Raw genomic sequence first — 16,953 nt, 5'->3', positions numbered from 1 at the left:
TTTGAAGACTAACTGAAACAGAATGAAAATATTTTGCTCAACTGCTGTAATAGTAGGATATACAATCAATTTAGTAATTTAACTTTCATAGTAGTGAACCAGAGAGTTTGAGCCTTTTGGAAAAATTTGCATCCCTACTTTGTGCTAGTGGGCTGTTGATTTCATCTTCCAGTTACGTTTTTCAGCTCACCTTTTGTTACATATGTTTCTTCAAAAACCTTTCTATATTGCTTTTCTCTTTACTTTCATTCCTTTTGTCATTCCATTCAACTTAACCTCTCACATGGAGTATGGGGAAGAAAACCCACCAGCCCATTTTGTATTATTATTCTTATCTTTAACAGTCCTCCTCTGTTCTTTGTCTAAAGAAAACTGTTTGGGGCAGGATTGACTTGGTATATGGCATAGAATATAGCACAGACTTCCATTTAATGACTGCCCCAGAGGTGCCACTGGAATAGCTACAAGTGGTGATAAAAGAATTCTAGCCATCAGACATTTATTTGGAGAATAATAACTTGCCCTTAGGCTGTCCCTTTCAAGAGAGGACACACAATATTTCTCAGTATAATCAAATAAGTAAAAACTAATGCTCACAGGAAGTAGTTCAGAATTGCGGTTCAAGTGAATTGTGTTCCTGTAACTTATAGTTCAAAAAGAAATTGAGATGTGTATGCATGATATTTATTCCAGTCTCAGTTTGTATTTCTCAAATATTTTAAGGCCTTTACTCAAAGTTTACTTATTAAACTATCCTTTCCAATGGAAATAAACTGCACAGGAATGGAGAAAAAAAAAAGACCCTTATGGCTTTTGTGGTCTTTGCTTCAGGTAGTATAGAGTGTGAAAGATGTTTTCTTAACTTCCAAGCTTATTACTTTTGACAAGAATCTACTCATTTGTGAGCATGTGCAATTTTAACCTTTACATATGGTATAGGAGGGAAAATGAGCATTACAATTGTCTCTGCTAATGGGGAAGGCTAAAGCACATTTTCTCCTTCTTGGATTCATGCTTCTTAACTCATTGTTCTTTTGTAATGAAATTAAAATTGTAGGTAGTGACCTATGAAGAGGCTTAAGGTTTGAATTTTGATTATTTAAGAAGCTTCTGAAACTGTTGGCCCCAGTTCTGGAATTGGCTCCATTCTTGACATAACAAAACCTGAGGTTGGTGATGGTTTCAGCTACGCTTTTGTAATATCTTAAGCTTTTTCAGATCCATGGTAAGGGAATAGCTGAAACTTTTTTCCTTAGAATAACGCGGTTTGAAATTGTGGTCAACATCATGGTATTTCTGTATACTTCATTTTGACTTCTAGAAATTGTAACATGATCTATATGAATAATGCTATAGCGTTTAGAAATGCTAAAATATTATCGCCTGTAAGATGGCAGTGGTCACTCTAGAGTACAGATGACAAATGGTAGTAAATTCAAGAGACAGATTTTTAGTAGTAAATTTGCAATTAATGTGTACACAGAAATTAGGGTTTGTATTTCAAGATCACTTGTTTCCTGAAGCATCATATGAACCCGGAATTATTTTTCTAAATTACTAGCAAGAGACACAAGCATAAGCATAAAAAGGGAGGAAAAAGATTGAGTAGTCATGAGAAACAAATATATTGACATTTTCACGAAGAACATCTGCAATAACCTACACTATTGGAATTACTTTTGTAGCTTTCATTGAACATTTGTTTCCAGATGCATTGTCCAAAATGGTTTTCAGAATGACAATTCCAGTATAGTTTCCTGGACTGTAGAAGCCAAAACCACTGCAAAATTCTGAATTTGGAAGAACTTAGTGTCTTTTAAAACATGGTGTGGTTTGGTATTCTCTATCATCTCAAGATCAGAGGACTTGATCTCCCTGTTGCTGTAAGCTGATCAAAGACCCTCTTGCTAGGAAAAGTCTTTCTTACTGCCTCACTGTCCCAGGTCTCTCCACTGCCAGCTCCCCCTGGTGATGGAACTAGTAAGTGGTCATCTGTAATACTGAGCTGGTGTAGGGAGTAAATCACTTTTAACCTGGGTACAGCCACTAGCACTAACACAAAGCAGGGACAAGGCATGTGTGGCTCATATGGTGGCACCATTCTTTTTGGTGGTAGCGTGGTCTTTGTCCAGCCATGAAGCCATACTCCAAGTGTGCAGCAATGGAAAAAATGGTGTGGAGTGTTTGGTGGTGATAGGGTGTGTTTATTAAAGAGGGTCTTTCTCCCTTTACACACAGTTTATTTGCAATCTGGAAAAGCTGGCTGGTCTGAAAGGAATTTGAGTTTACTAACAGTCAGATGAGAATAACTTTGGGAATATTCTGAAGTTGCAGTGAAAAGCAGCAAGGACACAACACTTTGTTGCCCATACACACTGCAAGCCTGCTACTTGAAGCAGATGCTTACTTCTGTATTTAAACTCAGAGAAGAACATCTTCAAAGATTTTCTGAGGCTGTTGAAAGTTTCTTTTAATAAATAAATGTCTTGAGGCCAGAGAACAACTTAATGCATTTATTTGCCTTTGTTCATTTACTTCAGACTTCTTTACATTCTTTTATCACTTTCTGGTTATTTGAAGACTAGTAACATTTCATTATATTTGATGACACTTTGCTACCATGAACCATTTCTTATGAGATTTGCCCAGAGTTTTCCAGAATGGTGCGTGTTTATGCTTTATTATGCTTTTGAGACATTACTCTGACTGTGTATGACTTCGGTGTGTCACTTTCTCTGTTCTCTTTGAAACAAATTGTTTGACGTTTATTGCCTGTTGTGCTCAATTAGGTTAAATAAAGCAGTATCCTTCAAATTGTTTAATTAATCTTCTACAAGGTTTATTCCCTTCCCCTCCTCTTCCAAAGTGTATCTTGAAGTGAATGTGTGCTTTTTCAAATCCTGCTTCTCTAAATTTTGATGTCTCCATGGTATTTTGCTCATGACAAACTTCTTTTAATGTAGGATCATCTTTACTTTTAACCACTGAAGTTTTAAGGTCTTTTACTATCTATAGGTTTCACCTAATTGGTGAATATAGCCATTATCCTACTATGTTTACAGTCAGATCTTACTGTTTTAAGTCCCTTCTGTGTTTTGGGTAGAATAAACATGGAACGTATTTCTTTTTCGTTCTTTTAGTATTGGTCTTGTTTCCTTAAGAGGCTGCTTACTTGCTGGATGTGGCAGGCATGTTTAGAATTTAGCTACAAAATAGGTTGAACAGTTTATAAAATGATTAGAAATACTATGTGGGACTTGTGAGCCATGGACCTGGTATTGGAATAGCTCGTTGTCATGAAATGCACAGATACTAACATTTGTATGTATTGTAAATGTCAGACTTGTGCAGTGTGAATTCAAAACTGCATGGGTGAATTTTGAGTCTTCAACCTTGGAATGAACAAGAATATTGTTGGCAAAGTCTGATTTCAGAAAGTATTAGCCTTAAATCAGTCAGTATATAGACATAAATAAAACGGTGCAGCCTGTATTCCATGCAACAATACCTTTTCAACAAAAGAAAAAAAGTAGTCTTCAACAGTACATATCAACCTGCCAGAAAACCACAGAAGTCTCTTCTGTATCTTCACTGATATGGGAATTTCATGCAGAGTCTTTTCCAAACCTTTTGTCAGTTGGCTTAGTTTGGACACTTAAACTAATAGTATAAATAAATTGTATTTTGGATTTTTTATTTAAAAGGGATACTAATTCAATGTACTTGATTACTTTCTGCTGTAAGCTGTCAAAGATTACTCCTATTTCCTTGCCATATTGTCAGTTAAAATGGGTGATCAAAGGTAGCTTATGAAAGGTAAAGTAAGCTACATGAGGATCCATCCAATTTTTTCCAAATTAAGTAATTATTTTAAGTATAGCTTCTATAATCTTACCCAAGTGTTTTTTCTTTGTGTTAATTTACGTAAACATGATAGTGGTTAACTTCAGCTGATTTTTTTTTTTTTATATGCAGGTTTCTACAATCCAAGAACTTGTTACTGGTTATGAAGCCTCTTTGAAAACTTGTGACCTTTTTAGTACATGTGGTGAGTTTCTATGGTCTTATATTAATTACTCTGTAATTACTAATACTGTTTATGGCAGTTATCAAGAACTGTTGAAGTGTGATACTTCTTGCAAGAAAGCAATTGTAATACCTTCTAGTAAATGAATGCATTATGGGAAATATTTGCTGAATTTGCCAAACTTTCTTTTTTGTCTGTTTTTCAATTGTAGTCTTCAGTCTTACACTAGTTGCTGTAACTCCTTCCATTTTATTGCAGAAAATGGAGAGAAAGAGCCCCCAACGACGCTGCTTTGGGTTCGATATTTCCTGGCACAGCACTTTGACAAACTTGGCCAGTGTTCTTTGGCTTTGGATTACATTAATGCTGCAATTGCAAGCACTCCAACATTAATAGAACTATTCTATTTAAAAGCAAAAATTTACAAGGTAAAACATTTAATTTGGACATAGAGAGTATCTAGTTTATTGGGAAATAAAACAAAAAAAAACACTAAACCAAAACCAAACAAAAAATCCAAACAAAAAACCCAACTGAAAACTGAAACCAATCATCATATGAGTGTTAATGTGTGGATAGTATTTCAGTTAGCAGTGGTTATGGGCATCAATTTTCATGTGGGTTTCTTTTTGGGCGTTGTTCTGTCAGGAAGAAAATTAAAATCCTTTTGTTTAGGTTTTGCAAAGCAAATCATAACTTACAGAAAATTGTTCTGAAAAAATCTCGGGGCAGGGGGAAGCAAACGATAATACTGCTTTTTGTTACTTCTGAGGAAGAAATGCCAGTAACTGTAGATTTCAGGAGTTGGACAATAGCAGGCTTATACTGAAAGTTAACTAGTTAATTTGTCCGTAACAGCATGTAGGTAACCTCAAGGAAGCTGCCAAATGGATGGATGAAGCACAGTCTTTGGATACTGCAGACAGATTTATCAATTCTAAATGTGCTAAATACATGCTGCGAGCAAATATGGTAAAGGATGCAGAGGAGATGTGCTCTAAATTCACAAGGGTAAGTATAGTACTTTAACAAAGAGAGGTTTTGTTTTCCTCTGGTGTTTTTTTTCCCCACTCATGTAAAGTTTGACCAAAATAAAAAACCCTATCTTTTATTAGTGTCCATTTTTAAGATAATGTTCTCAGACTCAGTGGTAAATAACTGTATAGAAACATAGAATGGTTTGGATTGGAAAGGAACTTTCAAAGATCCTGTAGTCCAACCCCCCTGCCATGGGCAGGGACATGTTTCACTAAATGAGATTGCTCAAAGCCCCATCCAATCTGACCTGGAACACTGCCAGGGAGGGGGCATCCACAGCTTCTCTGGGCAACCTGTGCCAGTGTCTCACCATCAAGAATTTCTTCCTTATGTCCAATCTGAATCTATCTTCTTTCAGTTTAAAGCCATTATTCCTCATCCCGTCACTACTGGCCCTGGTGAAAAGTCCTTCTCAGTCTTTTAAGCCCACTTTATATATAGAAGTCTCCCTGGAGCCTTTTCTTCTCCAGGCCTGAACAACCCCAACTTCAGCATTTCTTCACAAGAGAGGTGTTTCAAGAGGTGTTTCAGCCCTTTGATTCTGCCCCCCTCCCCAGTCCTCTTCCATATCTGCTTTAACAGGCTCGTGTCCCTCTTGTGCTGGGGGCCCCGGAGCTGGATGCAGTACTCCAGTTGTATATAGATTCAGTAAATACTGGAAAAAATGGTTCTTCAAAGGGGAATGTCAAGAAGTACTTTTTATTGCTGTACTTCTAAGTACCTCTCCAGAAATGCATCTGATGGGTACCTTGATTGCAAAACCTGTTTCCTGGTAATACCATCTGAGCTAACTGCACAGGAATGGGCACTAGGTTCATTATGATTTGCTATTGACAGAAATCAAGTTGGACTTGGACGTTACCTTTTTTTCACCTAGTACTACAGACAAATTTCATTAAAGCAAATCCATCCTTAAAAGATGGGATAAGCACTTTGGAAATCTATTTTTTACATGTTGAACAAAATTTAGATTCATTAAGACCAGATTTCCATATTATATATGTAGTTAAATATCGAGACAGCTCCTTGGTGGGATTTCCTGGAGCACATAAATGAATTGGGCTCCTTAATTTTTCTTTTAGGTGAGAAAACTCTTGAAATCCAGACTTTCTAGATATTTCTAGGAGTGATTGAAAACTTGATTACTAGAACTCATCGTGTATGCTTGTTGGAAGCGTTAGAGCAAGAAATGCAGAACTCTAGCATAGATACCTGTGGCAAGATAGGAAAAATCTGATCCTAAATAATTAGATGTGGTGAGTTGAACTGGATTTTCTTTCTAGTGTAAAGACTACTCTGAAAATTTGGTGGCTAGCTTTCCTGGTATATGGAACATGCTTCTAGATCTAGCACTGAAACCATGCAAGAAAAAATCCTAGGATTTATTCTTTAAAAATATGAAGTCTAAATCTAACTTGATTTATGTAGACTAACAAGTTCTAGTAAACTTAGTTATATTACATAATAAAACAGTACATTGGATTTTTAGACTACTAGATGCCACTTACCTGACAGAGGAGAAAACCACTAAAGATAACTTAATGAACTTTAAAATCTTAAATAGTGTTTTCTGACCCCCAAATGTAAAAGTAATACTGTGTCTACAAACATGGATTAATCTTAATCTATTGAGATGCTAATCTTGTTCAGATAATTTTACTTTTAATTATTTAAATATATTCCTTTCTGTCTTGGGGAGCGTAGGGTATCACAAGTATTATTCTCAGTCACTGGGTGGTTATATCCATTTTCTATTGTATTCCAAGTAGTTGAAGGATTGATTTTATTTTTTTAACTATAAATGGCCTGAAACTAGCCATAGCTGAAAGAACCAGCCGGTAAATTATAATAGCAAAAAGTGATAATGATGCTTATTTCAGGAAGGAACTTCTGCTATGGAAAACCTAAACGAGATGCAGTGTATGTGGTTCCAGACCGAATGTGCTGCAGCTTATCAAAGGCTAGGGAAGTATGGTGAGGCCTTGAAAAAATGCCACGAAGTAGAAAGGGTAAGTAGGTGCAAACACCATAAACTTCTTTCCGAGTATTTCTCACACACGAATGAAGATATTTGCTGATGTAATCATTAGCATGATTTTCTTTGCAGACTGTTTCTAGTATAATGATTTTTAAAAACAGGTTAATACTTGGTGATTTATTGTAATAGACAAAATGTCATCCCTAGATGTTATGTGAAAAACGGTTATTTAAAGTGAAAAGGGTTCAACGTAAAATACTGTCTCCTAACTATACAATTATTTGTACATTAACTTTATGCTGTCTCTTGATAATTGCTCTTTAAAATCTTGAGTAATCACATTTCAGTTGGCTTTTAAAGAGTGCCTCAGTCTTTGAACAATCACATTATAGTTTCTGTTAACAAAGTGAGATTTTTCTAGGTGGGTTTTTTTTTCCCTACTGACAGGTTCTCTTGGACAGTCAATATTTTAAGAATATTTTTATGCTTGTTAAATATTGCCTGTAAATAATACCAGTTTTAACTATTTTTTTAATCACATGAATGTAAATAGACTAAGCAAGGGAAGTGCATAAGAGTTGTCTTTTTTTTTCTTTTGAAGCATTTTTTTGAGATAACAGATGATCAATTTGACTTCCACACGTACTGCATGAGAAAGATGACTCTTCGTGCCTATGTAGATCTTCTGAGATTAGAAGATGTGCTCAGGAAACATGCCTTCTACTTCAAGGCTGCTCGATCAGCAATTGAGATCTACTTGAAGCTCCATGATAATCCTCTTACCAATGAAAGTAAAGAGCAAGAAGTGAATTCAGGTATCCAGTCTGTAATGGAGGCTTATATGTGTATGACCCATGTTAAAGCTTATTAAGATGAGTAGGTTATGTGCTGTAGAAAAAGTATGACTTGTAACATACACAGGTTTTTCTTTTCTGTCACATTTTGATAACGGAAAAGAGATCACAGATAAAATGCTACAGCTTTTTTTCCTCTTATCTCATATTGTAAAAGTTAGACATGAACAAACCTAGCTATAGTTGGAGTACTTGGAGAGGAGTGGCATTTCAGAATATTAAGGGAAAAATCAAATTCAGTTGAGCCAATATATTCATTCACACCAAAGAGAAATGTCATTAGCAGATGAATTATGAAATAACGGATAGATTTTGTGGGAAAGCAGTCTGAATAGTAAGAATTTAATTTTGATCTAGTGTATTTAATTTGTTACATACTAATACTAGTTACCAATGCATTACTTGTGTTATTCTTCATGTGACTGTAGGACTAATGAATACATGGATAAGTGTGTATTAGCATAATTAATACATTTAGGAAACTACTTAAAACTAGCATTAAATGAAGAGCAGACTTTCTTAGGAAACCAGTGGGGTGTGGTTTGGAAATCTGAGGATTCAATGACAAATTGAGTTATGAGGTTTTTTTCCTTTTAGATGAGAAATAGTTGCTTCTCCTTTTGTGGAATTGCAGCTATTGTCAGCACTGCAGTGGCTGTTGAATGAAGGGATGAAATTCATGTCTAGCTTTTTTGCAAAGGGAAGCATGTTTGACATGGAAAAGTTTTAACCAAACTAAAAATGCCACTTAATTTTGCCAGTACAATCTTACCTTTAGTTCAGAGGTGAATAATAAGTCTTATCCATATCTACTTATGTGTTATGAAGTACATATTAAAAGAGGAACATTTCACAGCATAGTTCAACTCGTATCTTTTTTCTTAGAATTTTGATTTATTTCTGTATATAATGTGTTCTGCTTTTCATGCAACTGTTAAGCCTTCTTGGTTTATCTAAATGCTAGTCCAGTCCAAAAATCTGAACACAGCAAGCAGACTGAAGATTCATATAATGGTCCTGCTAATACATACCAGAATATTTTACCTTTTATTCCAAACTACGTCAGTTTTTGCTTACATCCATTTAGCTATTGAGTGACATTTGCAGAAAATCAGTGCAATTACTGTGACACTATAGTGTACAGATGCTTTAATGAAAGATAACAACCTTGTTTTAAGATGGAGTGTAAATCTGGCTGGTTGTTTATAGTTAGCATTAGAAGGAAGCTGAGCTGCAGTTAATGTAAGAGTTTAGTGTTACCCTTGAAAACCATTGTCTGTTTTCTAAGGTAAAACTTGCCATGGAAGCAACAACTTTATGTAGTTATTAACCTTTCAAATAGTTGAAGTTTCTCTAACAACTATGTAAGAGAAAATAAGCAAGATCATGTGTTGTGTTATGCTATAAATAGTAATCCAGTAGTAATGTTGGACTATAGAATGATGATAGTCTGCAAGTGCCAACATTTATGGAAATCACCCTGAAAGTGTGCTGTTTTGATATGGGGAGGACTGTAATGGCATGTCTTCGTGTTGTTGGAGAGAAACAAGATTTTTAATTAACTACTCCGTTAATATAAGTTATCTTTTATCTTAATCTGTAGAAAATCTCTCAGCCAAAGAATTGAAGAAAATGCTTAGCAAGCAAAGAAGAGCACAGAAGAAAGCAAAACTTGAAGAGGAAAGAAAACATGCAGAAAGAGAGCGACAACAAAAAAATCAAAAGAAAAAGCGAGATGAAGAGGAGGAAGAAACTAGTGGACCTAGAGAAGAGCTAGTTCCTGAAAAACTAGAAAGGGTTAGCATGGTTTTTATGTTAAACTTACATGTTATCATAAAAAGCCTATAATATGGGATTACTATCAGGTTCTCCTGAAAGAATCCAGGTTTTTATAAAATCATTCTTGCGTGCAGAGATACTTTTTTGTAGTCCATCTCTATTTACACTAAAATAATAATTTTCCTCTAATAAATCAAAGTTCTGTATTAATAGTATTATTACTTTAATTTTTTTGCTCAAGTAGTAGGCCATCCTTCATTAAATACATACTGAACAAAAAGGTGGTTCTTGCCTGAAGAACTCTGCTTTTCATACAGTCAATAGAGAAAAGATGTGAGCCAGTATTTCAGCAAAAAGAACTATTTCATTTATCACAGTAACTACAGAAGTTTAGGCTTGTTGACTAAGGTAATCGTATTTAATTTGTCTTAAATGCTAAATTACAACACTGAGTACATTGGTAACTCTGGCACTGCTTATGCAGTGTTGTCTTTGTCAACATGAAATCATGAGTAAACACTTTTAAATCTTGCTCTTCAAATAAGTGTTGTGATTCAGTTTAGACAGCTATCTACAGTTCACCTTTGGCCTCTGATTATTTAAAAGCTCTGAATAACAGAAACTACCCTTGATGTTTTATCTGACATTTATTTTCAACTTTAAATTATGCTATGTTTTTATTAAAACAGGTAGAAAATCCACTAGAAGAAGCCATTAAGTTCCTTATACCACTTAAGAATCTTATTGGAGATGACATAGAAACACACTTACTAGCATTTGAAATATACTTTAGAAAAGGTAAAGTACTGTATAATTTTATTTTTGCCCTACAAAATTTTAACCCTTCACTGCAGCTTACATTATCTGAATGTAGCCTAAATGGTCTGGAATAGATACTTGCTTGAATGAAGCTGGGGTTTGCGCTATATGCCAGTAATAATAGGAGAAATAGAATTTAGTCGCCCTTAAAACAAAAGCTAATAGCAAAGTAAGTTGTAGTATACATTAATAAATACTGTAGAAAGATATTTGTAGTGGATGTTTAATTATCTAGGGGAAAACAAAGCCAAACAGATAATAACATCTATGCAGTGTTGCCAGGGTTTGAGCGCAGACACTTCTATTTAATTAAGCAATTTGGATGGGAAAAATAAATCTCCTTTCTAATTCTGTGTAGGCATTGATGTTTCTAATGTTTGTACTAGATTTACTAAAGAAAACAGTAGTTGATATAAAGAGAATAAGTTCTGTATTCTTAATCACAGTATGCTTTTATTTTTCTCCTTCCCACAGGAAAGTTTCTGTTAATGTTACAGTCTGTCAAAAGAGCGTTTGCTATCAACAGTAATAACCCATGGCTACATGAGTGCTTGATTAAATTCTCTAAAGCTGGTATGTGTATAGGAAGTACGTATGTCTGTATAAAGACGAAGGAAATTATATTGTACAAAGGACATAACTACATATTTTTTTAATATATAAATACTCTTGAAACGGATATGAAGAAAAACAAAACTAAATTATGTTTTCTATGGTAATACACAAGAAAACACAGATTGTCCTCTGCAGGGTACTGTGTATGTATTATATTATACTCCTTTCTCCAGTAATCCACCGGGTCGACCAAATAACTCATTCTGGCTAGATATCACAGAACAGTAGGTGTTCTAAATCCTTGAAATTCTTAAGTTTTAAGAAAACAAGTAGCAGGTAATGGGACAAAGGTTCTGACTGAAGCAAAGTACACATTGTGAACTTGCAACAGAAAGTTTACGTGAAAGAGCACCCTTTATGAATGTTCTATCTATAACTGCATTAGTAATGCTTGTGTTGACCTGTTTTTAACTGAAATTTGTATGTGTTTCTGTGCCCAAATTTTTAAAATGTGATATTCATGTTTAGTAGTGATGTTTATGGTTCACACTGTTTTCCGTAGTTGTTTAAATGGCGCTTTTGCTTTTCTCCCTCTTACCTTCCCCCTTCTAGTATCTGACCATAGTAACCTCCCAGAAATTGTGAGCAAGGTCCTAACTCAAGAAATGCAGAAAATCTTTGTTAATAAAAACTTGGAAAGTTTTAATGAAGAATTTCTCAAACACAATGCTACCTCCATTCAGCACCAACTGTCAGGTTTGTTTAACTTTTTGATGCTCTTTAAAACCGGATGATTTAAGCAATTTAAATCCACAATCTTTATCTGCAATCAGTGATTCATAATAAATTCCAATGAGTCAGAAATTAACGAAATTGGTTTTTTTCTGCCTGCTTTTATGATGTTAAAATCCTCATTCACTTTATTAGATATGTAAGGAACCTGCTTCTTGCCTCCAAAAAGTGTGATCAAACCACCACAGGTATTCAAGTATGGAAGCACTGTCATTCCTCCTGTTGCAGCTTCTAATTTTGAAATGATTAGAAAATGTAAAACAAAATCTTATATATCAGAAGCAGTGCTTTTCCATGTTTTCTTATCAGCTGGAATGTTTCTGTTCCTACTCATAGCTTTGTCACATAGCAACAGCATCAATAAAAATACCATGACAAACTCATTACCCTACTTTTTGCTTTTCTGCTTCATGCTCAACAATGAACATGTTGAAATAGGATAATCTTACACTCTGTATAGAAGAGCTACAAGTAGCTGCTGGAGTTAAGTTAAAGGAAGTTGGAATTTAAATTTCTCATGTCTGCTGACTACAGAAAGTTTTGGAATAAAAATTGATGTCACCTGTGAAGCTAGTAGAGGAGAAAACAAAGCACCTCTCCAGCAGTTAGGAAGCAAAAGTAAGTGTAGATTTATCAGGCACTTAAAGTACTTAGTACTAATTTCACCTGGTTTGTAAAGGTTAGCCAGGGTCTGTCCAGAATCACTGAAGAAAGTTAGCTTGAGAGGATGGATTGTTTGTTGTAAAGGAAGGTTAGGTATCTTAACCCCAGAGTTAAAGGCCATTGAAAGATACCTGTTTCAGGACAGTATCTTGAGGGAAATACTTGCTCCCCTTTACTGTGAGCAGGCTAAAGATTTGGGAAGTCAACTTACAAGTATGTCAGCAGGCAGTTTCTCCTGATACAGATGTGTTCTTCCACTCTTGTCATTGTTGGGCATCTAACTGGATGTTTTCCAGGTTCTACTTTCTGGTCCTCCGTTGTTATGGCAAACGGTATAGTCACTTCGTCATAGTAATTATACAGGCTAAGACTGTTGTACTTCCGAGTTTGGCTTCACACTGTCTGCATCTCTAGTACCTTTGAGAAGAACCCAAGTTAGATCATTGACAGTGGTGGCATCTGTGTTAGAAAGATGTCAGGGACCCCTTTGGAGAAGGTGAGTCTCTTCATATTTAGTGGAGGTGAGAGGCTGTTGTGGTTTAACCCTAGCCAGCAACTAAGCACCACGCAGCAGCTCCCTCAGTCTTCACCTCTTCCAGTGCAATGGTGAGAAGAATTGAAAGAAACTTAAAAATTGTGAGTTGAGATAAGAACAGTTTAATAACAAAACTAAAATAACAAAGTATAATAATAATATTTGTAATGAAAAGGAATATAATAAAAGAGAGTTAAAACCCAAGAGAGGACAAGTGCAGTTGCTGACTGCCAGTGAGCAATGCCTGAGCAGTGATCTGGCCAACTGCCCCCAGTTTATATACTGAGCATGACTTTTTATGGTATAGAATATCCCCATGGCTAGTTTGGGTCAGCTGTCCTGGCTGTGCCCCCTCCCAGTTTCTTATATACTTGCTTCCTGGCAGAGCATGGGAAACTGAAAAATCCTTAACTTAGGATAAGCTCTACTTAACTCACTGATATTTTAGTTGTTGCTATCAACATTCTTCTCACACTAAGTCTCAGATAGTACTGTACCAGCTACTAGGAAGAAAATTAACTCTATCCCAGCTGAAACAAGGACAGGGGCTTAAATGTGTAGAAGTTCCTTAGTGTCAACCAATAGATGTTAGGGTACATCAATTACTGTGATCTAACAGTGTATCAATTTACAGGCAATAGGAAAAAATGTGGGATTAGGATTTTTAAGTGCAATTAGGAGTTGTCAGTAGTTTTAGGTCTTGACCCAGTTGTCAGTTTTCTGTTTACAATGAAACAGGTTTGAAGCAATTGACGTACTGTGCAATTTATAACTTCTTAAACTGTTATCTTTAATTCAAGTTTGAAAATGTAAAGATCTAAAAGACCTAAACTGTAAGTCTGAGAGTACAAATTAGTGTTTTCTTAGTTTGAAATGATTACTGATAAAATTATAAGCAGAATTTTAATCCCTTTTTAATTTCTCTATCGTAGCCTCCCTGAGTTTAAACAAATGCAACTAGGTTGGGTTTAACTTTTTTGACAATGATAAATTTAATGATTAATGAGTTGAGCAAGAGCAGGCAATACACTCAGAATGTGGGTTTTCAACTTTTTCAGTAAAAAGATTTCTTAAACTTTGTTCTTTGTAGTAGATTATGTAGTGAGCTGTACCTGGACTTTGTATTTGGGAAAAAGGAGAGTATATAAAATGCCTACATGTTCATTAAGATGAGGTTTTAAATTAAGGCATCTATGATATAAGGAACATCACAGTATTTGGCAGAGATGCTCAGACCAGTTTTGATGAATTCTTTGTTGCATTATATAACTATGCAGTTTCTTGGGCCACATCTGTCTTCTCACCAGTGTAGTCTAATCCAGGTAAAGCACCAAACTTGTATTACGCTTTCCTTGTACACCTAAAGCTGTTTCACGCAGCTCTAGGTTAGTAGTGCAGCTTCGCCTTTCTGCCATACGGGCATATACTAGTCCGAATTTCTTCTGGATTGTGTTCTACAACTGTTTATTGTTCATTTATCTCCAGTACTTTTTCAAAAGAATTCAGAGCAGCTCTGAGGAAATGTCTTTTTACTCACTTCTACATTTATATACATCTCGTTTAGCCTGCTGATTTGAAGGGCTTAGTCATCAACATACTCTTTATGTGTATTTCTTGACTGGTTGGTCTTCAGTAAAGTTGAGGCATTTCACTTTTGTAGAAGCAGATCTTGTGTGTTACTTTATACTTCTAATAAGTTTCAAAATTTCTTTAGTTTTATAAATAAGGGGGGAAAACATGGTTTATTAAACATGGTTTATTAAAGTCCTCGTTCACATGGATTTATAAGTTTTCTGATTCTGAGTGTATACGTGGTATTGCATTTAGAAATGCTACTATCTAAATGTTGTGTTCGTTCTTGTGATAGGTGCAAAGATGATGTATTTTTTGGACAAATCAAGACAAGAAAAAGCAATTGCTGTTGCTACTAGATTGGATAAAAACATGAGAGACAGAAATGTGAAGGTAAAAGATACAGTATTTAAAGTCTGGGACTAAAAAATGTCTGGGATCTTAAATAATGTGTACTTAACTGCAAGATAATGTACGTGCTTCATGATGATTTAATATTATTTGAAAGAACAGGGTTTCAGATTCTTTATCCCTAAGTAACTAAGATATCTGAATACCAATAGAGAACCTGTGTTTGCTCAGATTAGTATTGTTTAACAGTACATCTTAGTAATAAACTAATTATAAATCACACTTATTAACTGTTACTTTTGTTTCTTTAGACATTAACAAAGGTTTTTGAGGCACTGCTTGATGGCAGTTTTGGAAGCTGCCACACTCAATGTGAAGAATATCAAGCAGCATGTCATAAACTGTTTCCTTTTACGTCTGCCTTTATGCCTGCCACAAACGAGGACGATAGCAGCATTGCACCTGTGAATCATACAGCCATTAACCATGATTTGCTGTCTAATGAAATTTGAAGTAGTGTGTGCAACCCTCTGTGTGTGTGTGTGTGTGTATACCTACATGCACACATGTATACAAAACTCTTGACTCTCATTACATGCTGGCTGGATACAGATCAGGGTTACTTTTCCAGGTTGTATTTTAATATCTTAAACAGATATAAAAAAAAAAATATTTGGATAGTTAAATGAAATGGAGTATGCTATTAGTTATTTTTTTCTCCCAACAAAAACTGCCAATATTTATGTAAACATTATCCTTAATCAGCATTTTTCATGTTTATACTTGTACAGTTTTAAGCCTTTTAATAATCCATCAGCCCTCCCTCACAAAAAATATGGATGTTAAAGACTTCTTTCACATAAGTGTTGTTACATATACAGATAAATGTGATCATATCTTGTTAATAAATTATCATTTGAGCGTTTTTAGCAGATGAAGAGAGAAGTGCTGCTTGAATTGCCCTCTTCATCTATTACTGTTCTTTAGAGTTTTTTTCTGGGTTTGGTTTGGTGGTTTGTTTTGGTTTATTTTATCTTACCTTGGGTCAGTTTGGTTTCTTTTGAAGCACAGTGACAAGGAAAGCATTGGGGGGTTGCATGTTTTTGTCAGGTGTGTGTCTTATATGGAACCAGTGTTGATGGATATGAAGATTAGGTTTGTGTAAAAAAATTAGCAAAAAAAACCCAAACCAAAAAAAACTAAGGCTTTTTGAAAACTATTCTATCTACCTTGTGTTCCATAGCTATTGTTTCCTTAAGTTTATGGTCAGTTTAACATTTGTAAGTTTGAGTATCCTGAAGCAATTCCCTGTGAAAACATAATGAATTTGATACTGTTGTTTGTCATTTGTTCCATCTTCCCCTTCCTCCTTTTCTGGTTTCTCCCCATCTGTTCACCTATTGACGCTTAAGTTGAAAAAGCTGCTCCAATTTTGGGCAAATGCAGAAGGTACAGTAATGGGGAATACAGTTCTTCTCTACATCATAAAAACTCACTGGTAAGTTTACTGTATTGCCTCCATTAAAGTGGTAGCTGTCCACTTACGGCCAATACTCCAGTACTTCTCATGGCTAAATACTATTGCTTTAGGTACTGCAAAGCAGATAGTATGAGGAGTATGTTTTACATTTAAAAACTATGTAAGGGAGCACAAAGAGGCTGACTGCAAATCGTAATGAAACTTTTTATTACTTTGTATTCTGGTGCATTAACTATTAAACATACAACACATCAAAATGGAAGTCTGAATTCATTATACCTATTTAAAGCATAGTATTGCTGGTCAAAATGGCTACATGACAGCTTTACATTCTATAAGAACTGCTATCAAAACATAACTATACTGTGGCTTGTACAGAAAATCGGTTTTCTGGAAACTGTAATGGAATCATTCAATCTTGGTTTATTTTTATTTCACTGCAATGTAAATAATTTCAGTAATATTAACTAGCCCCTCAAAGGCAAATAGAAGTTCACAAAGAGGGGATTT

The 16,953-nt window shown here is 35.1% G+C and overlaps 1 protein-coding gene across 1 annotated transcript in view; it reads left to right on the top strand.

Annotated features, from left to right (window-relative positions):
• The window catches only part of NAA16 (N(alpha)-acetyltransferase 16, NatA auxiliary subunit), a 50,839-nt gene extending 34,677 nt beyond the window's left edge, over positions 1-16,162 (top strand). The window contains exons 9-19 of the mRNA XM_026854588.1: positions 3,976-4,048; positions 4,286-4,455; positions 4,886-5,038; positions 6,946-7,074; positions 7,645-7,858; positions 9,501-9,694; positions 10,366-10,474; positions 10,970-11,068; positions 11,663-11,806; positions 14,908-15,005; positions 15,275-16,162. Of these exons, the coding sequence (XP_026710389.1) occupies positions 3,976-4,048; positions 4,286-4,455; positions 4,886-5,038; positions 6,946-7,074; positions 7,645-7,858; positions 9,501-9,694; positions 10,366-10,474; positions 10,970-11,068; positions 11,663-11,806; positions 14,908-15,005; positions 15,275-15,475 (1,584 nt within the window). The 3' untranslated portion in view covers positions 15,476-16,162. The remainder of the gene's footprint in view (positions 1-3,975; positions 4,049-4,285; positions 4,456-4,885; positions 5,039-6,945; positions 7,075-7,644; positions 7,859-9,500; positions 9,695-10,365; positions 10,475-10,969; positions 11,069-11,662; positions 11,807-14,907; positions 15,006-15,274) is intronic.
• Positions 16,163-16,953: the final 791 nt, after the last annotated feature.

The sequence above is a fragment of the Athene cunicularia genome (assembly GCF_003259725.1).
Source record: "Athene cunicularia isolate RWA chromosome 1 unlocalized genomic scaffold, athCun1 chr1_part1, whole genome shotgun sequence".
Taxonomy (NCBI): domain Eukaryota; kingdom Metazoa; phylum Chordata; class Aves; order Strigiformes; family Strigidae; genus Athene; species Athene cunicularia.
This window is presented reverse-complemented; position numbering and strand designations above follow the sequence as displayed.